The sequence below is a fragment of the Peromyscus leucopus genome, chromosome 17 (genome assembly GCF_004664715.2).
Source record: "Peromyscus leucopus breed LL Stock chromosome 17, UCI_PerLeu_2.1, whole genome shotgun sequence".
Lineage (NCBI taxonomy): Eukaryota > Metazoa > Chordata > Mammalia > Rodentia > Cricetidae > Peromyscus > Peromyscus leucopus.
In genome coordinates this window covers 41,799,590-41,821,405 of record NC_051077.1, presented here as the reverse complement: position 1 = coordinate 41,821,405, position 21,816 = coordinate 41,799,590, and the positions used below count along the sequence as shown (strand labels likewise).

Genomic DNA, 21,816 nt, shown 5'->3' with positions numbered 1-21,816 from the left:
TCGAACAAGCAGTTTCATTTTCTATTATTATTTTGAATCAGGCAAAAGGCAAAACTGGTAATGATTATTGCTGTCATCTGCCAAAATGTTCTGATTATATTCCCACCAAATTGCGTATGATCGTCCATCCCATATATTACTGTTCTGTGACTAGTTGTGACTAATGAGCTGTAAGTAGAAAACAACATGTCACTTTATGACAGACTATTTAACTACCAGTTTGAAGGTCATCCACGTTTTCATTTACATCTGAAGCAATGATGGGCAGTGCTCAAAATGTTAGATAGTTTAACTTTTTGCAATGAACAGATACTCTCTTGCAGGAAGCGAGTTTTAGATTGGCAAAAGAAGATGGAGATAGTATTTATTATTTAAATGTGTTGATTTTAATCATTGGTACATGGAGGTAATTTGTACAATATCACTCTTGATTAATACAGTTGTATGTAGTAGAAAACTTAAGGCCATACTCTGGATAAACTTAAACATTCTTCTCAAAGGCTGCTATCACAGAGTTTAAGTTTGTAGAGGTGGGGGAGTTTTGACTTTGTTACAAAAATTAACTACAAATATACAGCCATAGTAATAAGAAGGATGCTTAAGTGATGGTAAAATGTCTATCTTCACAATCTTGGGGGTCTTGATCATCTTCAGCTGAACACTGGGTTCCAGAGCAATGTGAGCTACAGTTTGAGACCCTATTTCAACAAACACCAAAAAGCTGCAATGAGTATTAAAAAGTAAACACACATAAAATGTGTGTATGTGTGAGACTGGGTGCACAGTGTATGCACGCAGGGGTGTGTGCTCACATGGATTTGTGGACACTTGCACCTGTGGGTGCTCATGCATTGGCCAGAGGAAAATATCCCATGTTATCAATCACTCTCTGCGATGCTCCTTTGAGAAGGGGAGCCTGTTGCTGTCCTCGACATTTACCATGCATGCTGAGTATCTGAACTAGGATCCTTAGATTTGTCAGCAAGCTCTCTTACACACTGTCTAGTTATTTCAAGCATTTGTAAATAAGCTTTGTTTTGATGCCTCCCTATAATGGAATTAGTGGCTATTTCTGTGAAAGCAATAAAATAAGGCTAAGTTAGTCCAAAGATCAGTGGAATGATTGTTAAGTAGGTTTTAAAGTAAACAATGCTGCTACTTCAATTACTCTTTTAAAAATCTCTTACTTTTGAAAGGCTAATATAAAACTATCAAAAAATATTTGTGTATTTTGTTTTAGGAAAACATAAGAGAGTGAGAAATTTAGCACTGACGTTTATTTGCATTGCTGTGAAAGGCTTAGCAGAATACTTGCATACTAATTTGGAGTTTTGTCAGCTTTTTAAGTGTCTTCAGCACTTTTCTGTTTTTCTCAAATAAAATTTCAAAGAATTTAATCTCTTTTTCTCTTCCTGGAACATTTAAAAAATTTAAAGTAAACATTTTATCCAATTATATAAATGTTGTTCCACAAAGAGATGTCCCCATCCCTAAACCATTCCTGGCTCTTAATTTCATTTTGAAAACAATACATTAAAATGAAATCAAATCATTAGAGATACTTTACCCACATTTCTGCAGATTTATCTCAACAAATGCTTTCAATTGTTCCAATTTTCTTGTGTTTATAAACATGCCAAATATTTGTGGGCATAAATAAACTAAACTTGTTTTACTTAATTTAGTTTTAATAGCTTTTTAATTTACATTTTTTTTACAGATCTGGGGAATAAGCTCAGTGGAGTAATCATACTAGACATGTGCTCTTCCACTGACCCTAAGCTTGCCTCTCTTTTACCTAGCTCTTAAACACTGTTGCATGGTTACACATTGGCTCTGTAATTAACAAACTTCCATTCTCCTCCCAACCAGACAACTTGACAGAACAGGATTCTTTGGAAAACTAGAAACGCTGATGGGTTGCTAGCAATGCTGAAGAGCAGTCATCCATACTGCAACTTCTCAAACCCAATCTCCCTGTTCAGTAACGAGTTCAATCTTCTACCCAGCAGCATAAGTGCTAAAATGACGGAGATGTCTGAATACAGTCCCATCGGATTAAATACTGTTACAAAGAGACTCCCTCTCTTTAGAGTAAAAACTCATGTTCACAGTCTCATTGCCTTTTGTTTATTTTGTCCCCCAAACTATTATAATCCATAATCCTCTATGTCTAGTCGCTCCTGTCTTCAAAGCCCCATCTTCCCTGTAGCCAGAGAAATGTGTAAACATGGTCCTGTCGTCCTCATGATTAACAATATTTGAAATACTTCACATTGACTAGAGGGTAATGTCCACATTCCTTAGAATCTCTTTCAAGATATTATATGATCTGTTTTCAACATGCATGTCCATCTCTGAAGGCTTCCTAATCCATTCAGACAAACTTAGTCACAATTCCTTCAGGCTCTGGTTGCCTGTGTGCTGTTTATTATGTCACTTGTCTCATTTGAGTCCAGTCATCTTGGGTGTCTGTCCACTGGTCTGTGAACCCTTAAGGGAAGAGACTGTAATTTATTCTGTTTTTGTTTTGTTTTGTCTTTCTATCATGAGTGTCTTCCACTTGCCTTTATTCTGTCCCTGTCTCTCTCTGCCTTACCTTCCTTATTCTGTAGAGGATTCAGCAGATAAGAGAAAAACAATTAACATAGTGAACCTGTCTGTAATAATAAAGATATTGTTAACAAACCCTTACCTAGGGTCAGAACCAGTACTGCATTAAGTGCTTTGTATAGATTATCTCATTTAGTGTGTCATAACACATTATGAAAACAGGGGAATTTTATAGATGTTGTTCCTCTTAGATAGTCTTTCTATTGCTGACCATTTCATGTCTTGCTCACACTACTTTCTTATAGCATCCAGGACCATTTGCTCAGGGGTCAACTAAGAATCCTCTTCCCAAATACTCTAGCTTGCGGTGTCAAGTCAGCACAAAATGAGCCATCACAGAAACATATAACCATTTAACTAGAATCTTTCCTTTCTCATTTGTCTCCAAGATGGTGTGTTAATATTAATATCACAATATAAAAAATTTAGAGTCACATAGACTTAAAAAATTCAAAAAACTTTAAAAGGTCATTCTCTTTATGATATCTAAAGACTCTTTCTAAACCAAATCCCTCTAAATATCTAATGTCTCTGTATTTGAAGTCTCAAAACTGTGGGTTCCTATATAAATAACACCAACAAAAAAATCAGTTAAGTACTTCCTTATTCTAAGAGGAAATAAGCAGGGCATTTATAATGAAATCAAAGCAAAGTCAAAGTTCACCAACATAAAAAGTTCTGTGCTTAACATCTGGGAACCCACTCCCTATTTCCCGAGCCCTAGGGGTGTGTTCTGCTGGTGACAGTACACACAGATCCACTCCATGGCTGCTGCTGTCCTTGGCAGTCATCCTATGGTGTACATATCTCCAAAATTCTGGTGTCTCACGCTGTAAACTAGGCTATACCATCACCAATAGCCACTCCTGCTCCCTCAAGGGTCTCTGACTCTGCCACTTGACGCCAAGCCTAAACTCTCCATGACCTCTTCAGTCCTATGCCTTCTGCTACAACTGAAGGAACTCTTTCACCAATATCCTCCTTTCAGGGACTCCAACCCTGTCACTTAGTGCAAAGCCTCAGCTGCTTCCCATTACTACCTAATTCCTTCATAGCCAGCATCACTTGTCTGACTCATGACCAAGTTCTCATGCCTCCAGCATGAGACCCACCCTGGTCCCTGCTCTGGACCACAGATTCTGTGTGCTGACCCTGAGGAAATAGTCTCAGATTTACTGACCTCAGTGTTGTGTGTCTCTTCTTCATCACTACTGATCTCGTCTTTTCTTAATTTTCTCTTTTATTTTTGAGATCGTTCTATGATTATACTATTCCTCTCTTCTTTTTCCTCCCTTTAATCCCGTCTACATATCCCTCTACTCTTTTACACATGCATGACCTCCTTTTTCATTAATTGCTGTTACACATATATATTCCCAAATACATAAAACAACCTGCTTAGTCTGTATCTTAATTGTGTTTATGTTTTCTTAATTACCATTAATTTCTCTTCTCCAGTTAAGCAGCATCAATGGTCCTAGTAAATAAAATGTTTCACTTCATTGGTTCTGGTCTGACCAGAACTGAATATTAGTAATTCAAACTATTACATAGATAGTTCTTTGTTTCCCTCAGAGACTTCACAAGCCAGGCCTCCTTCTTATATATTGCTCTCAGAATTACTTTCCTAATCCCCATAACAGCTCACTAAGCTCTGAACATTCAATGGCTTTTATGGCCCAAAGTTTCAAATGCTCCCACATTTCTCCCAGAAATATACAGTCAGGTCAGTTCCAGCAATAGCCCATAGTCTAGTACAAATTTCTGTCTTTATCGGGTTTCTATTGCTGTGATAAAACATCACAACCATAAAGAACTTTGGGAGGAAAATATTTCAGTTACAGCTCTCTGGTCACTCTCCATTGCTGAGGGATGTTACAGCAGGCACCTGAAGGCAGGGGCTGGTGCAGAGGCTAGGGAGGTATGCTGTTTACTGCATTGCTCCTTGTGACTTGCTCAGCTGGATTTTCTTGTGACACCCAGGGTCACTATCCCAGGGATGGCACCACCCACTATGGGCTAGACCCTGCCACATCAATTACTACTGTATTACAGACTTGCCTACACACCATTGTTATGAGGGCATTTAATCAAATGAGAATCCTTCTTCCCAAATGGCTCTAGCTTATGTCAAGTTAACATCAAACTAGCCAGCACATTAGCAAGACATACTTTTCTATATATCTAATTTTACTAATAAATTATGATTTCAGTATCAGAGAAAGAGTCATCAGATATGAGTTAACAATGACTTTGTAATGTAGCTTAATTGTAAAATGTCAATTACGGATGTTTTATGGAAAGAAAACAGTTTAAATACCTGTAATCTATTATTTAGAATAAGTTCCTTTATATACTATACACACATTTAGTAGAACCCTATGGTTACATTTCATAGGCACAGATGAATCAAAGCATCAGTTTAGAAAAGAACTGAGAGAAAAGCCAGGCACTGTATTCCTATAATCTAAGCACCAAGGGAGATGGAGACAGGAAGATTAGAATGAAAAAGCCATCTTTGCCTACATAGTGACTTTGATGTCAACTTAGGCTACCTGAGACCATGTATGAGAGAGAGGACAAAGTGGGGGAGAGGCAGAGACAGAGACAGTCCAAAAGAGAGAGACAGAAACAGAGACACATCAGGAAGGTAGACAGAGACAGAAAGAAACAGATAATATATTGATGCTGAAAGAAAAAAAAAAAAAAACTACTCCTAATTCCTGAAACCTCAGCATTTAAAGGCTGAACACCAACCTGGGATAAATAGTAGACTTCAGATAAAAAGCCCCATAGTACAACAAAAGAAGTGCTGTTTAACATTTTTGATCATTTGATAATCAAGGACTGCCTCTCCTAAGTATAGAAAAACTTAGTATGTCTGGGATTAAGATTGAATTCACTGTAGAAGCAGACCTGAGACAAAAAGAAAATGACTGCAACAGTTTTCAAACTGTCCTTCTCTGTCAAATAATCACCGAAACTCTTGGAGAACAGATGGGGATCATGAAGAGATCAAATCCAGTGCCTGGTCAAGCTCCTCTTCACTGGAAGCAACTGAGGCTCAGCCCCGAGGGGGAAACTGCCAGACAGCTGAGAATGTGCTTTAGAGCTTTCCCATCAGAAAACTGTTAGTTCTCCAACTCTCACTTCTTCAATAGTTGATTCATGTTCAAGAGGTTATTCAGTCTTCTCAGAATAGCTTGTCTCCCCAACATAGAGATGTGTGTGGATATGTGTGGTCCATCACTGGGCTTTATAGTAGGTCACATGGCTTATACTGAGAAAGTGAGTGCTAAGGACTTATTTCAGGTGTACTGGCATCATTAAAGATCCTCCAGCAATAGATCTTTGCCATAATTGTGTTTTCCACAGGCACTTGAGTTTGAACGGAAGGTCTCATACATGCTGAGCAAGCAGTCTACCATTGCAGTACATCTCTAGACCCTACAAAACCAGATCCTTAAAGTACACACAGATGTAGAGGTGTGTGTGTGTGTGTGTGTGTGTGTGTGTGTGTGTGTGTGTGTGTGTGTAGCCTGATTAGACAGGTGCACAATAGGTGACTGATAGATGACAGGTAGTTTTGTAATAGATACAGATAAATGTTGCTGCCCAATTACATGACATTTTGACACCTTCACCATCCAAGCTGAACTCAACTAGCTTTATTCTCAATCATAAGATGCTTAAAAATCAGTTGTTACGTTCGAAAAACAGGAGAGTTCGCCTGTCTGTGCCTCCCAATTACAAAATCATGACAGTTCTATTTGAAAATATATCTTGAACCTGCCTTCTACAGACCACCTTTGACTTTTAATTGCGCAGATTAGTTTTTGTCTAATTAACAGAAATTAGGAAGAGGGAAAGTCAGGTGAGGAATTGCTTCCCTCAGATTGGCATATTGGCATGTATATGTCACATTTTTCTTGATTAATGAGTGATATGGAAGGGCTCAGTCCACGGTGGATGGTGCCACCCTTGGGCAGGTGAGTGATCCTGGGTTGTATAAGTGATTAATGGTTGATATCAAAGGGCTCACACACTGTGGGCAGAGTCACCTCTGGGCAGATGGGTGATCGGAGGTTGTATGAAAGGGATTGATGGTTGATATGGAACGGATCACACACTGTGGAATGTGCCACTCTTAGGCAGGCTGATGGTCCTAGGTTGTATGAAATTCATTAGTGGTTGATGTGAAAGGGCTCACATAGTGTGGGTAGTACCACTCCTGCCATGGGATTTCTTTCTGTATGCTGTGAATATGTTGCTCCCATTGGATAATAGATAAAGCTGCATTGGCCTATGGCAGGGCAGGATGGAGCCAGGTGGGAAAATTCAAGAAAGACTGTGAGAGAAGAAATGGGGAGTGGAAAAGGATGCCAACCTGCCATCCAAGGAGCAACCTGTAATGGGACACAAGTAAAGCCAAGGAACACGTGGCAATACATAGATTAATAGTAATGGGCTTAGTTAAGTTATATGAGCTAGCTCACAAGAAGCCTGAGCCATAAGCCATATACTTTGTAACTAGTACTAAATCTCTGAATGATTATTTTATAAGAGGCTGCAATACCACAGGGCCAGATGGGAGCAGAGATGGCCCCCACCTCATTTCCTGCCTCTAGGTTCATGACTTGAGTTCCTGCCTTGGTTACCATGGAGATGGATTGAGTAAGGCAAAGAAGCCCTTTTTGCCTCTAAGTTGCTTTTAGTCTATGCTTTATCTCAGATGTAGAAAAACCAAGGGAGAATGTATGTAACTTGAGAAGACACTCCAAATTGCTTCAAGGGCCATCTTTTAGCCTACAGTAGGTAATTAAACACCTACACTATACATTCTATTGCCAACATGATGTGGTTTCTCATTCTGCATTTCTCATGTTATTGTGAGTGTCCTAGAGTTACTGCATTTTACTCATTGTTTTCTGTGCTGGGTATTTTTACATCAACAGGACACAAGCTAAAGTCATTCAAGAGAAGGAAATGTCGATTATGGAAATACCTCTTTAAGACTGGGCTATAGAGTATTGTTTTGTAGAGTATTTGTTTAAATTAGCAATTGATGAGGGATGGCCTAGCCCATTACAGGGGGTAACTCCCCTGCTAGTGGTCCTGGCTTCTGTGGTTGAACTCCCAGAGCTCCACCTGGGGCTCAGCCATGGATCTCTGCATCTGCTTCCATCAGACACTGGATGAGAATTCTGTCATGACAGGCAGGGTGTTTGGCAATCCAATCACCAGAGCAGGTCAGCTCAGGCACTCTCTCGACCATTGCTCAGCCTTGATGTAGGGAGGAGGGGACTGGACCTGCCTCAGCTGAGTCTACCAGGCTGGGCTGACTTCCCAGGGGAGACCTTGACTTGGAGAAGGTGGGAATGGGGAGTGAATTGGGAGGGGGGAAGGCTTGGAGTAGGAGGAGGGAGAATGAGGGAATCTGTGGCTGATATGTGAAATTAAGTTAATTATAAAATAAAAATACTATAAGAAAGAAATTTTAAAAAAAAGGGAAAAAAAGACCTGCGATTGGTATGTAAAGGGAATAGAAAATTTATTAATAAAAAAATGAAAAAGAAAAAAGAAAATAAGCTGAGCATGCCATAAGGAGCAAGCCAGTAAGCAGCACTCCTCCATGACCTCTGCATTAGCTCCTGCCTTCTGGTTCCTGCATTGCTTGAGTTCCTGTCCTGACTGTTTTTGATGATGAACTATTATTATATGGGAGTTTGATTGAAATAAACCCTTTCATCCTCAAGTTGCTTTTGGCCATGGTGTTTTAGGTAACCCTAAACTAAGATGGAAATTGTATCGAGGTTGGGGCATTGCTGTGACAGGCCTGGCCACGTTGTTTTGGGGAGGATTGTGGAAGGACTTTGGAACTTTGGGCAAGAAAAGCTTTGAGTGTTCAAAGACTGGTGAGCTGTTCTGTCGGAACCTGGAGGAGTATTGACAGCAGTACAAATGCTGGAGGACTGGCTTATGCCATTCCAGAAGGAAGGGAGAATGACTTAAAGACTATATCCGAGCTGCTGTACATTTGCTATTTTGAATTAAAATTCTGAAGTTCTGGGCATCTGAGGCTGAAGAACCAGCCATGATAGACAAGAGAGCAGAGCCACCAAAATGAAACCTTTGCTTTCCTGGGACAACTGAGGCTGGTTACCTGGAGCTGAGAAATTAGCAGTGATTAAAAAGAGATCAGCAGCATCCCTGAGGTGAAATCTCTTTAGAAGTGTTTCTGGAGAGTCAGCAGACAGAAGCTATGCTGCAGAGATGGCCAAGGTTGGACCTGACTGTAGCAGGTAGTGTAAGAGTCACCCAACTCTTTACTGGTGGTAGTGGCTTTGAAGACATGAAGGAACTATGGAGGGCAGCTGAGGTTTGGCCCTGTGGGAGGCCAGGAAAGGCCACTGTTGAAGGTACAGTCTCAGTAACAGCTGAAGACACAGGATTAAATGGGCCATACAGAGTATTTGAGGTTTGGCACCATGAAGAGAGCCCAGGAGAGGCAATTGGTAAAAGTGCAGCCCAGTTTCAGCAGGAGACCACAGCATTTGGGAGATGCCAATAGCATGGGATGACTACCAGAACAGCAGCAGCAGTGCAGTGGAGACTGCTAATCTTAGAAGATAAGCCCTGCTTGTTGCAGAAGAGGATGGAGCCTGGGAAGTGAACCAAGACCCTCTGAGGATCCCAGAAGATCTTAAGTGAATAACTGATATTGGATGTTGAGTTTGATTTCACTTTGATCTGATTATGACTGTGCCCTAGTTCTTCCTTCTTGAAATAAGAAAGTATTAAACTTATTTTTTATTTACTAGAACTGTACAGCTGATAGACTTTCGGTCTTAAAAAGAGACTTTGGGTGTTGAAAGAGGCTTTGGGATTTTTAAAGAGGCTGAATTTTTAAAGTGAGTTTGTAAGATCATGGATCTTTTTAAGTTTGTAAAATGTTTTATACTGTGATGTTTATATTAATATGTGATGGTGGGGATGAACAAGAAAGGAAAGGTTGTGGCTTTACAGTGAGGTGTTTGTGTGTCAAATTGACAAGTGTCAATTGTGCTGGATATTTTTATGTCAATTTGACACAAATTAGTCATCTGAGAAAAGGGGACCTCAATTAAGAAATTATCTCCATAAGACTGGACTGTTGGGCATTTTCTTAATTAGTGATTAGTAGTAGAGCCCACCCTACCCCTTAGTGGATGGTGTCATCCTGGGATGGTGGTCCTAGGTTTTGTAAGAAAGCAGGCTAAACTAGGCAGGGGGAGCAAGCCAGTAGGCAGCACCCATCCGTGACCTCTGCATCAGCTCCTGCCTCTAGGTTCCTAGCCTTTTGAGTACCATCTTTCACTGCTTTTAAAGATGAACTGTTATATGGGAGTGTGAACGAAATCAATCCTTTCTGCCCAAGTTGCTTTCGGTCATGGTGTTTCACCACAGCAATGGTAACTCTAAGACATTTTCCAATTTGGACTCTAGCTGATATCAAACTGAATGAATAAATAGAAAATGAACTTTCACTTTTCATGTGTGATAATAATTTTAGTTTATACTGACTGAGATTATTGGAAATGTTTTCTTTTACAATTTTTTTATTTTACAAACCACAGTTTCCCCTCCCTCTTCTCCTCTACGCCCGCACATCCCCCTACCCCACCCCCATCCACTCCCCAGAAATGGCAAGGCCTCCCATGGGGAGTCTGCAAAGCCTGACACATCAAGTTGAGGTAGGACCAAGCCTCCCCATCCCGCCCTGGCATGAAGGCTGAGTAAGGCATCCCACCTTAGGGAATGGGCTCCAAAAAGTCAGCTCATGCATCAGGGATAGATCCTGGTCCCACTGCCAGGGGCCCCACAAATAGACCAAGACAAACAACTGTCACCCACAGGCAGAGGGTCTATTTTTGTCCCCAGCTGTCGGTACAGAGTCTGTTGGGTTCCAGGAGCTCCAGTCAGCAGTTTCTGTGGGTTTTTACACTTCTAAAAGAAAAAAGTTTGTATGGCATTAGATTAGTCTTACATAGTTCTGTTTCTGTTTTGTGTTTTTATTTTTTATTTTTTGATTTTGCAAGACTATTGACATTCATTTTAGCAACATGGGCCTGTTGTTTAGAGAATACTACATGAATAATATAGTCTTTGCTTAGTTCATAAGCAGTTGGTATGAAAAAAAAATGTTGTCTTTGTGTTTGAAAAAACCCTTTATTTTCTTATAATTGCCATTTGCTTTCCAAGAAGACTGGAGAGTGTGACAGTTCATGTAGTAGAGTCAATTACTTTGGGTATTGATTCTGGATGTATAGAAGCACAATTATCTTGAAACTTTGGCTACATTCAGAAGTCACAACCATGATGTGGATGGAATTGCACTGGCTCTCCTTTCCAGACATGTCTATTCCATGCAAGGTCATCTGCCTCACTGGGTTCCATTAGAAATTGACAGTACATCTCTTCTTCATCTTTTAAGTGACCCTACAATAAATTTCACATTTTTACAATATTTCAATGTTGTATCTCACTATAATATCCATGGGTTTCAGAATTTTTTCCATTCTTTAAAAAAAAACATTCAAATCTACTTGGTAGGTAAATATTTTTTAACATAATAAGTTTTATAATTAGTAGTTTATATAAGGATACAACGTAAATTACTCCTTTCTCAGAGTGTGTTGCAATGAAAACTCACCTTTAAGATTTCTTTTTTAAAAGTTTTCATGGGGAGTGTAATATTGTCTTTATTTGGATACTAAATCTAAATAGCTTATAAGAAGTAAATGGTCATTTAGAGTTAAATTTTTATTTAAGGTATGGAGTTTCTTCTCCTAACATGTCATAAATACCATGAAGCTAATGAAACATGCCACAGTCAAAACTAAATAATTCAACAGAATTATTAAGGAGTTAGTTTGCAAAAATTATTCATGAATCCCAGTTAAAACGTAATCATATCTTCTGTGGAAATTATTTGAAATAGTTGTTATTTATACTTATTTTTATTAAATAAAAGTATGATGATGTGATAAAGGCTCCATGGATAAAGTCCTTACTAAACTTGCATGAAGACAGGCCTGAGTTCAGATCCTCACTATCCACATAAATAGATGGGCACAGTAGTACCTTCCAGTAACCTTAGTTCTGGAGAAAAGTGCATCAAGGATTTACTGGCCATATTCAGTTAGAGACCCTTTCACAAAAAAAAAAAAAAGAAAGAAAGTGGAGATAGACAAGCACACCATTATGCAAACTTGCACATAGATATACAACACACACACACACACACAAAGTCATATTTGTACACACATTTACATATACACAAGACCTATCAATTTTATCAGGACCACCATATCTCAACGTCTTGAAATATTTGAGCCACCCAAGTACAAAATACTTTTTTTAAAGTGATAATGAAAAATGAGCAAATAAAGATTCAGGAATGAAGAGAATATCTGTTGTAACTATATTCACAATCCCTGGTTGGAAGATATTTGATGAATCCATGAATTTATCACAATCTATAACACAAGGAATATACTACAGTGTGATCTGTATTAACAGTTTTTCATTGGACATCTTTTCTCCCCTTTTTTTTCCCCAGCTGTAAGCACAAAATGTACCTTGAAAAGCTGCCAAACACCAGCATCATTATCCCATTTCACAATGAAGGCTGGACCTCACTCCTGCGGACCATACACAGTGTGATTAACCGAACCCCAATGAGTCTGATAGCAGAAATCATTCTAGTCGATGACTTCAGCGAAAGAGGTAAGCTGCACTTGTGACATTTTGTCTGAGGTGGTAATTGCACATAATTGTGGAAACAGAAAGATAGTGAGATGCCTTCTTTTTCATCCCTCTGGAAAGATGATCATGAAGTTTTACCTCTGTTGTGATTGAAGAAAAAAATGTTGGCTAATTGCAAAAGAAACATAATGAGAAGCTACTGGCATGGGAGATGTTGTTGGTAATAAGACATTTACATTGCATTCTACTGGAAATCAGACAGTACTTGGGAAATTGCCTCAAGCTCTACTTCCAGGCATGATAAACGTGGAAGCTATGTTGTTGCAGGCACATGTCAGTAGAAAGTTATTCAAGTAAGTCTCCAAAGTGTGTTTCTATTTCTGAATAATATTGTGCCTTGTTCTTTACAGTCTACTACATTCTTGATGGTATGCTAATGTGACTTCACAAATACTACAAGTTCCAAGGGTCACAAATATAAATTTTTACTCGTAGTCTCAGTTTTTTGTTTTTTTTTTTTTTAACTGTGTCTGAGCATCACAGAAGCAATTGCTATAGCAGCATAAAAGAAAACCTGACATGATATTAATGATTACCATCCAGGTAAAACACAATTTGGCTCATAAGGGAGGGGTGAAGTTATAAAATGTTTGCTGAGAGTTGGAATTCTTAAATTATAGTTGCTTGAAATAAGAGATTGACAATGTAGAGATAGGAAAGTGCATCTCAGTGTCCATCAATAGATGAGGAAGAGGTTTGAAGATATTCATATATTTCCATAGTATAGTGTACTGCATAAAGGTGCTCTAATTAGCATGACATCTACAAGAAATAGTGGCAATAGATTATTTGTGCCACTATTATTATTTCATCACAGAAGAAAACCCATCTTGAAATCGTAAGGCTTAAGTTCTGTTCTGGAAATTGCATCAGCAACAAAGCATGATGTTTTTTACAGCATCTAAAAGTTACATAGAAGGAAGTTTAGTGTGCTGTATTGAGGAGGATTGACTTGAAATACAGATGAAAGAACTGTCAAAGATAAGTAGGTTGTGGATTTTATATGTCAAAAGTGAACAAAATCAATGTTCTTTTCTGGTGTATGTGGCTATCTTGGTCATTTCTGTCTAATTTTACAGAGGTTTCTCCATTCTGTTGCTTAGTATGTATTTGGTACTATCTCAGAATGAAATCCTATGTGTAAAACTGCAATAGTCAGATATCTCTAAAAATTAAATAGCACACTATTTTATTTTTATTATAATTAATGTTAAATTTTTCAAAGTAGCCACATTTATCTCACATAAACATAGGCATTTAAATAAATGTAAAACTTTGTTTACAAAAAGTAAAAAGTACAATAAAATCCAAGATTGCAGATCACCAAGTGAATGGTCTTTAGGGTTGGCTGGGGGCAGATGATATTAGGCAGTATACATGTGGGTAATTTTCTGCATAATTAACTTTGTCCCGGTAAACTGTTTATTATGACAGAATTTTTACCCTGTGGTACTGCAGTGGGAAATATATGACAGTAGAATAATGTGCTTTTGAGCATAGTTTGCAGAATATACTCAGACACATTTCAACTGAAATTCTATAGATGATGTGGATCGATGGTACCTAAATTTCTTAGCTCCAAATTACTCTTGTCTTTGGTGCCAGTAGCTACTTTACAGCAGCGTTTTTCTTCTGTTAGTTTGAACAGTGGTACAGATGTCAAGCAAACCAAACAGGGCCAGTTAAGACAGCAATGGTGATCTTTCCCTTTATTATTGGACATTTTTAAATGGAAATGATCAAATGCTTATGTGAAGCTTTCACTTAAATATTCCATTCACTTTATTACTTATTGTATTTTTAGACTCTTTATTTTTATCACAGTCCCCTCAACTTTACACAAATCTGCCCCACTTCGACCCACCCAATTTTATATTCTGTGTCCTGTCTCCTCTCTCTTCTTGTCTCAAAAGCGATAGCAAAGGCAATTAAAAATGTGAAAATCCAAAGCAAACATAATAAGACAAAACAAAAAATAAGACAAAAAACACACGTCAAAACACAAAGAGTCTATTTTGTCCCTGCCAGCTATTCCTGGGCAATGCCCTGGGCTCTGGTTGGTATACCCAGTAGCTCTCCATTGGAGAAAATCCAGCTGCAAGGCACATTTTGTAATGAAATGTAAGACTAAATGTTGAAAGAAATATGTGATAAAAATGCCTCTATAATCAGATGTTTTAAACTTATGAAATTATATGAAATAGGAAAATGTTTTTCCCATGTTTTTATTTGGGATTATGATATTTTTTGATAATTTTATTTGGTATGTATATTATAATCCTTCTAACTACATGACACTAAGTTAGTTAGTTAACTTTTAAGAGCCACACCTGTTTTATCAAAAGGGGAGAATGGTACATGGTCTCCTCATGTAAGTTATGATGAAGATGTGTCTTGGGTGGTCAAAGGACTAGGTGAAGTATGGAACGAACAGAACAGGTGAGACACTGACTTCATCTACTTGCTTGTACTGCATACTCCATACAACTAAAATGTTCTCCATTCTTTTTTGAGAATATATTTGTAATTTCATCAAATATACTCCACGAAGTTCATATTTGTCTACCAAGATCTCTATTCATCTGTCATCTAGCTATTTTCAGAATGCACATGATGACGACTAACTACAGTGATTTATAAGTTATGAAAAATTTTGGAGTACCTAGACAGAATCACCCATATGAGATTACTAACTCATTATAGACATGTTAAATAAATAAGGTCCCAATAATTTAATTAAAATGGAGATCACATTGTATGCCAATGTTATGCAAATGGACTTACAGGAGTGTTAAACAGAATAATTTCCAAAAATGATTTTTACCATAATAAGGTAAGTAAGATATTCCCAAGGCTGGTTTTACTTCCAGAGCCTCTAAGACAGGAGCTACGTCTATCCTTTTTTGAACTTGATATATCTATATAGATATTCCATTAATCCTTTGATTAATAGCATATGATAAGGATAAATATATATATTTATAACAACATGCATTAGCTTTTTTATAATTTCATAAATTATATCTTTATATTACTTAAAGTTTTTTTTTTATAAACTCTTTAAAACTCAGAACAAGTAAGCTAGACAAATTTAAAGTCCATAAAGTTGTAGTGAATCTGTTAGTTTCCTTGAGGAAATTATTTCTGAAGTTTTACACTTTATTTTCAGTAATATATTCCAGTCCTAGTTCCTTTTAGTATGCGACCTCACTCCTTACCAGCATATATGTTATGGATATTCTGCAATGTCCTTCAGCCAAAGGCAATAAAAGTTTGAGAAGACTTAATCAAAATTCCCTGCCCTATATTTTAGATGCCCAAAGTCAATAGACTAGTGACATATGACAAAAAAAATAAGGGATGGCAATATTTTAGCTATATTAGCAGCTCATGTATAATATCACTTGGATATACCTATTTCTATACATGTATGTATTACAGTAATTGGCAAATTCTATGATAAAGAAAACACTAAAATATCATGTAGTTATGAATAATTCTGTTTCATTACTATATGTTTTTTCTAAAAAATCTGCCTAAGTAGGATTGACCTAGTTCTCAAAGTTATTTTTTTCAAGTCAGTATCCCACCCAGGAGTTCTCAGTTTAAGTACTTTTCACAAGGCAAGATTGGTGAAAAATCCATTGTTTTAGTCTCATAAAAATAAGCATACCATCTCTAAAACATTAAGTTTGAGGCCTGCAGCTAAATTTTCAAACAACCTCTGCCTTGTTTTTACTATTTAATGCTCACCTTCCCATAGTGAGTGAGTGTGTAGCTTTGCCCCAACTAAGCTCATAGAAATATACTTTACAACCTAACTTGAGGCCTATAACATGGTTTCATGAGGACTTCAAAGCAGGAGTAATCCTGAGCTTATCTCCAAATTCCAGGCCACCTTAACAAGTATCCCCATGAAAACTGTTAAAATGTGTGAAATAAGCTAGGGCTTATCCTCAGAGATTGGGTGTGTATGAACATGACAATTCTGTAAACTTTGTAAGCTTAGACAAGCACAAGTCCAAGTTAGGGTAGTCACAGGAAGGCTACGGACACATTTCTGTCAACAGAACATACATGCGGAAGTTTCACTGTGCATCTAGGAAAATGCACAAAAGCACAGCTATACATATACATACTCACACGTTATTGTCCTTCTTTGTTTCAAGCTTCATTATGAACCCAGGTAGACAGTTTACATTTATATTTCTTCTCTGTGTGCTAGATGGGAGGAAAAGAAAGAGACCTTAACGAACTTCATAAGATGGCAATTGTGGTAATTTTGAAGAAATCCAACTTACTTTTCCCCAGATACTCTAGACTGTTGTGGAATATTTGTTTACTGCTGTGGATATCGCTCTGTATGCTGTGAATGTGATGCTCTGATTTGGTTGATAAATAAAATGCTGATTGGCCAGCAGCCAGTCAGAAAGTATAGTATAGGCAGGATAAGCAGAGAGGAAAATTCTGGGAAGATAAAGGTTGAGTCAGGAGATTCTTCCAACTGCTGCTATGAGAAGCAAGATATAAAGATACTGGTATGCCATGAGCCTCGTGGCAAAGTATAGATTTATGGAAATGAGTAAATTTAAGATGTAAGATCTAGCTAGTAAAAAACCTGATATATTAGGCTATACAGTTCATAATTAACAGAAGTCCCTGTGTGTTTATTTATGTCTGAGTGGCTGTGGGCCCAGGCAGGACTGGAGAAAACTTCAGCTACATTTTACACTTTGTGAAAATGTGTCTATGTTTTGCTAGACCTGTCTAAGGTGTTTGATTGCTTTAATAAAGAGCCAAATGGCCAATAGCTAGACAGGAGAAGATAGGCAGGACATCTGAGCAGAGATAGGAACTGTGGGAAGAAGAGAGGTAGGTTTTGGAGGGAGTCAGTCTTACAGAATGGAAGAGAGGTAACCATGTGACAGAATGTGGATTAATAGAAATGGGTTAGTTTAAGTTATAAGAGCTAGTTGGGAACAAGCCTAAGCTAAGGCCAACCTTTCATAAGTAATAAGAAATCTCCATGTCATTATTTGGGGACTGGTGGTCCAAAGAAAATCTGACAAGAATGACCTGATGCACTAGACTGTTGCTGCCAAAGATGTGACCTATGGGCTAGCAGCTTCACCATCATCTTGAAGCTTTTTAGAAATACAAGATCTCAGGTCTTCCTCAATTGAAACAGACTCTTAATTTCAGCCAGAGCAATTACACATTAAATTAAAGTATGAATCACTGTCATGAATGGCAGGTTTAAAACTGAAACCCCAGTGATAACATGGATGAATAAATAGCATCCATTCCAAAGGATCTCCTTCAGAACTATGTTTGTATATACACTAATAATAACAAGCTTCTACTTGCTTGTATTGTTGAGTACATAATTAACATCAGATTTTTAAGTCTAAAATGGGGAGCGTTATTTAATGTAATGTTAACCTATTACATGTCTTTGAAAGATCCTGGCATGTTCAGGAATTTGTACACCTCTGTCTTACCTTCTTATGAAAGGATTTTTAAGTGAATTTAAGTTCAGTGATACTACTTTTTCCTTGACAAATCTCTTCTTTTGTTTTATAAATAATATCTTCAGCATCCTATGTCTGTCTTGTTATGGAATTAGTCAATAATTCTACATGCCAAACTCCAAAAGAGTCCTGCATTTCTGTATAGATAGAAGATGGATAGATAGATAGATAGATAGATAGATAGATAGATAGATAGATAGATAGATGGATGGATGGATGGATGGATGGATGGATGGATGGATGGATGGATAGATAGATAGATAGATAGACAGAGAAACAGACAGAATACATTATATATATATATTACATGATATATATAAAATTTGTGTTAAGATCCTCACTATCATAAAATCCCAGATCTCACTTTGTTTTTAAAGCTCTAAAACAGCAGTAATATTTTAATGACTTCATGAATAATGATGATGCATCCTGAGTCTTAACATCCATTTTATACCATTACTTTCAAGTATGCATTAGATTACATTTCCATGAGTAGACCAATCAGCTAGCACAAGCTTCACAGCTACTCAGAGTGGAACGATATAATCAATGTGAGAAGGTTGCGAAACAGATGAAGAATATCAATGTGTTTCTGCTTTATATTATGAAATACTAACATTAAAGTGCATGTAAAACTTCTGAGATGACAGTCAACAAAAAAATTTTAGTGCTGGCATTCCATCAGCAACTCCACTAGACCATGAGACAAGCACTTTTTATGCGAAAGCTAGCCAATCTTGGAATTGTACAGATTCAATATTAATATTTAAAATTGATAGAATAACTTATTATATATCAAAGTGTAGTATTATATTCAATACTAATAAGTAGTAAGAACTAAGCAAATCTTATAAAATATAACTTTTTGCCTTTTTATTTAGATATTCAAAATTGTTCACTGAAAAACTGAAAGAAAATTGTTCTGATATCTGATATTGGCAGATCATATACCATAGGATGGAAACATATTGGTAATTTTAGTAAAGTGATTAAAAAACCCATCAGTTCACTTGTCTTACTGTAAGAGATCCTGGGTGTTGATTGGCATTCCTTTCTGTCTCCATAAATACAATTGTAAAGCAGTAGCATGCTCTCAAGGTCAGAAGGTAATTAACCTACAATGCAGGGGAAGGAAAGCAAGAAAAATTACAAAAATGCACAACTCATAAGTGGGACTATTTTGCATTCATAAAATATGAGATTTGTCTACTAGTTGGAGCCTGTTTCAAATAGAATTTGAGTCAGAAGATCTGTAGTGTTTTTCTTTTGTGTGTGGAGAGAAGGGTCAAGAGTGGGATTCTCTCCTTCCTGCTTTGAAGTTAATCACCTAATCTCCTCACAATGCCTGTATGTATAAAAGCAACAAAATAATGACTTATACTTCCTGGTTGAGCCTTCTCATTACCTTCAACTTAGAGTAGCTTTTTGTTTTCTCCCTTTTCTCCTAAACTGCAAATGCGATAACCCCATAATTTCAGGAATGTTCTGAAAATTACAACTGTCCAATTTTCATGATGTGACTGCAATGCTTTCTTTGTCCTCACAGAAATCTCTGATAGTTAGGTGCTCCCTTTACAGACTAGGATAAGGGTTCTCCAGACATTATATTGGCATAGGTTTCTAATAAAATATTTCACGGATTTACCTTTATGATACAGATATTGAAAATAGTTATATGTAGTTAATTGTCTATTTATTCCTAAAGAAAATAATATTTCTCACTTAACTAAAGCTATTTTCAATTTTTATTATTTTGTATTTATATGAAAATCTTTAATGTAGATTTTCAGAATGTTTCCATCATAATGGGATACATCTAGACTACTTTTGCCACAAATACAAATATTGTGGAAAATATGGGATTAAATGAAGTAATACAGTCAAAAGGCACAATGTTAAGTTCTACTACTAGCACATATTTTTGAAAATTAAATATTCCAAATAGAATTAAAACAAATCCCATAATTAAATTTATTCTAATTGTTGTTTTAAAAAATCAAATAAATCAATAAGTTATTATCTATCATGAATATATCATCATTAATGTTTTGGTTTTATGGTGGGATTATATTCTTAAATATTAGTTTGGAGTATATTAAATCCTTCAGTTTTGAAAGACACTAATGCCTGACATTTACTATATCAACTTCAAAGAACACATATCTGAAAATATGTCTCTTAACTGAGTCTATCCAGTGCTCATGTTTTAAACCAGTACATGGAAAGGCAGAGAAAGGCAGTAGATCGATGGTGGATAAGCTGACATGGCTTTCCAATTGCTTTTCTGGAGGGAAATTCTACATGGTTGAATTAATATGGATTTGGCATAGGAAGAAATGTACTGGGTTTTTTCTTTTTTTTTAAGCAAAACTGTTTCAGCTCACCAGTGTCACAAAGGCATGACTTCCTCAAGAAAATAAATCGTGCAATTCATTTTATGGCAGATTAAATCCCATTTATTTTCCCTGCAGACAGCTGTTTTGAATAGAATGTCACTTGTGTGAAACCATTTTGTGGATGTTCAGCTTCAGATCTTGGGCAGGCATAACTTTCTCTGGTGAAATGAAAGGTTATGTTTTATGATTGCCCCTCCTGTCAGCAAGCCCTGGCTTGTGAGCTTTGATAATACAGTGTTCCGTATTTCAAGCTGCTCTTTTGATGTCTAAATATCCATCTGCTCTTAATTTTCAAAAATGCATGAATATAATGTAAAATAAAGCCCACAAAGTACAAATATTTCCCCTTCATTCTGAAGTATAACACTTACTTGGGTAATTATTCTCTTGGCATTCAAGATTTGTTGATTAAATGATACATTTTGAACATTTAATTAACCTGTGTTTATGAGATACACAGTTAACAAAATTCCTCTAATAGGAAAGAAATGCTTTATGTCAACTGAGTAGAGGTACCATAGGGGAATGACAGAATCATTGAGATGAAAATTTTCCCACTGATATGGCATATTTGTATATTTAAAGGATGGTAAACAGACTCAGAAAGTCAAAGTTCCACTTTTTTACACACTGTGGTAGTTTTCTATGCTGAGATCAATGGTAGGCTAAATGAAGCTGGATAGAATTTGTGCTTCAATTTGTAAGTTTTCCTTACTTTGTAGTCCGTTTTCAGGCATCTAAGTCTGAGAAACAGAAACATTTATGATAACTATCTTTAACTTCATAGAATGATATTACAAACATATAGATACTCTAGATAATTGGATCTAATTTATTTTTGCCTTATCATCCCAATAATAGAAACTGTAATTTTGCTGTGTGTATACACAAGTATGGGAATAGCGGATGCATGAGAGTAATCATGAATTGCACATGAAATTTCTAGTATCAACAATGGCCTTCCAGGACTGCAGGGGGCAAATCAGAGTGATCCTCTTAGAGAAATCAATGTTTCTAGCAGTCTGAACAGCTCTTGGAGAAATGAAGTGGGTCATAAAATAGAGTTAAAGATGTTCCTTTAACTTCACAATGTGATATATAATCAAACTGATGAGGTAGATGAATTTATTTGGGCTAAACCATTGCTGGTCATCAAATTCTGCCATTTTTGTGGATAGATTACAGCATCTTCCCAAGGCTTCTTCATTTCTCCACTGCACTAAGCTTCTGAAAAAGTTCCCACAAGATGAGAGTTATTTGGGGGACAGAGAACTGAGTTGGGAGTAAATGTAGAAGGGATATCTAGCATTGGCTTAGATAAATTAGATTATCACCATTGTTCTTCAATCTGTTTTATCTTACCCCATAAGACCTAGAAGAACACTGAATTGAATGGGTTATTTTTGCTTTAATTTTTCATTTGTTTCTAAGCTGCCAGCAGCTATCATTCCTCACAAAAAGCCTCATTT

General features: G+C 36.9%; 1 protein-coding gene across 1 annotated transcript in view; it reads left to right on the top strand.

The window, feature by feature from the left end:
* Positions 1 to 21,816, top strand: part of Galntl6 (polypeptide N-acetylgalactosaminyltransferase like 6) — a 1,066,425-nt gene that overhangs the window by 440,073 nt on the left and 604,536 nt on the right. Inside the window, 1 exon segment of the mRNA XM_028889258.2 lies at positions 12,215 to 12,381. Within this exon segment, the coding sequence (XP_028745091.1) occupies positions 12,215 to 12,381 (167 nt within the window).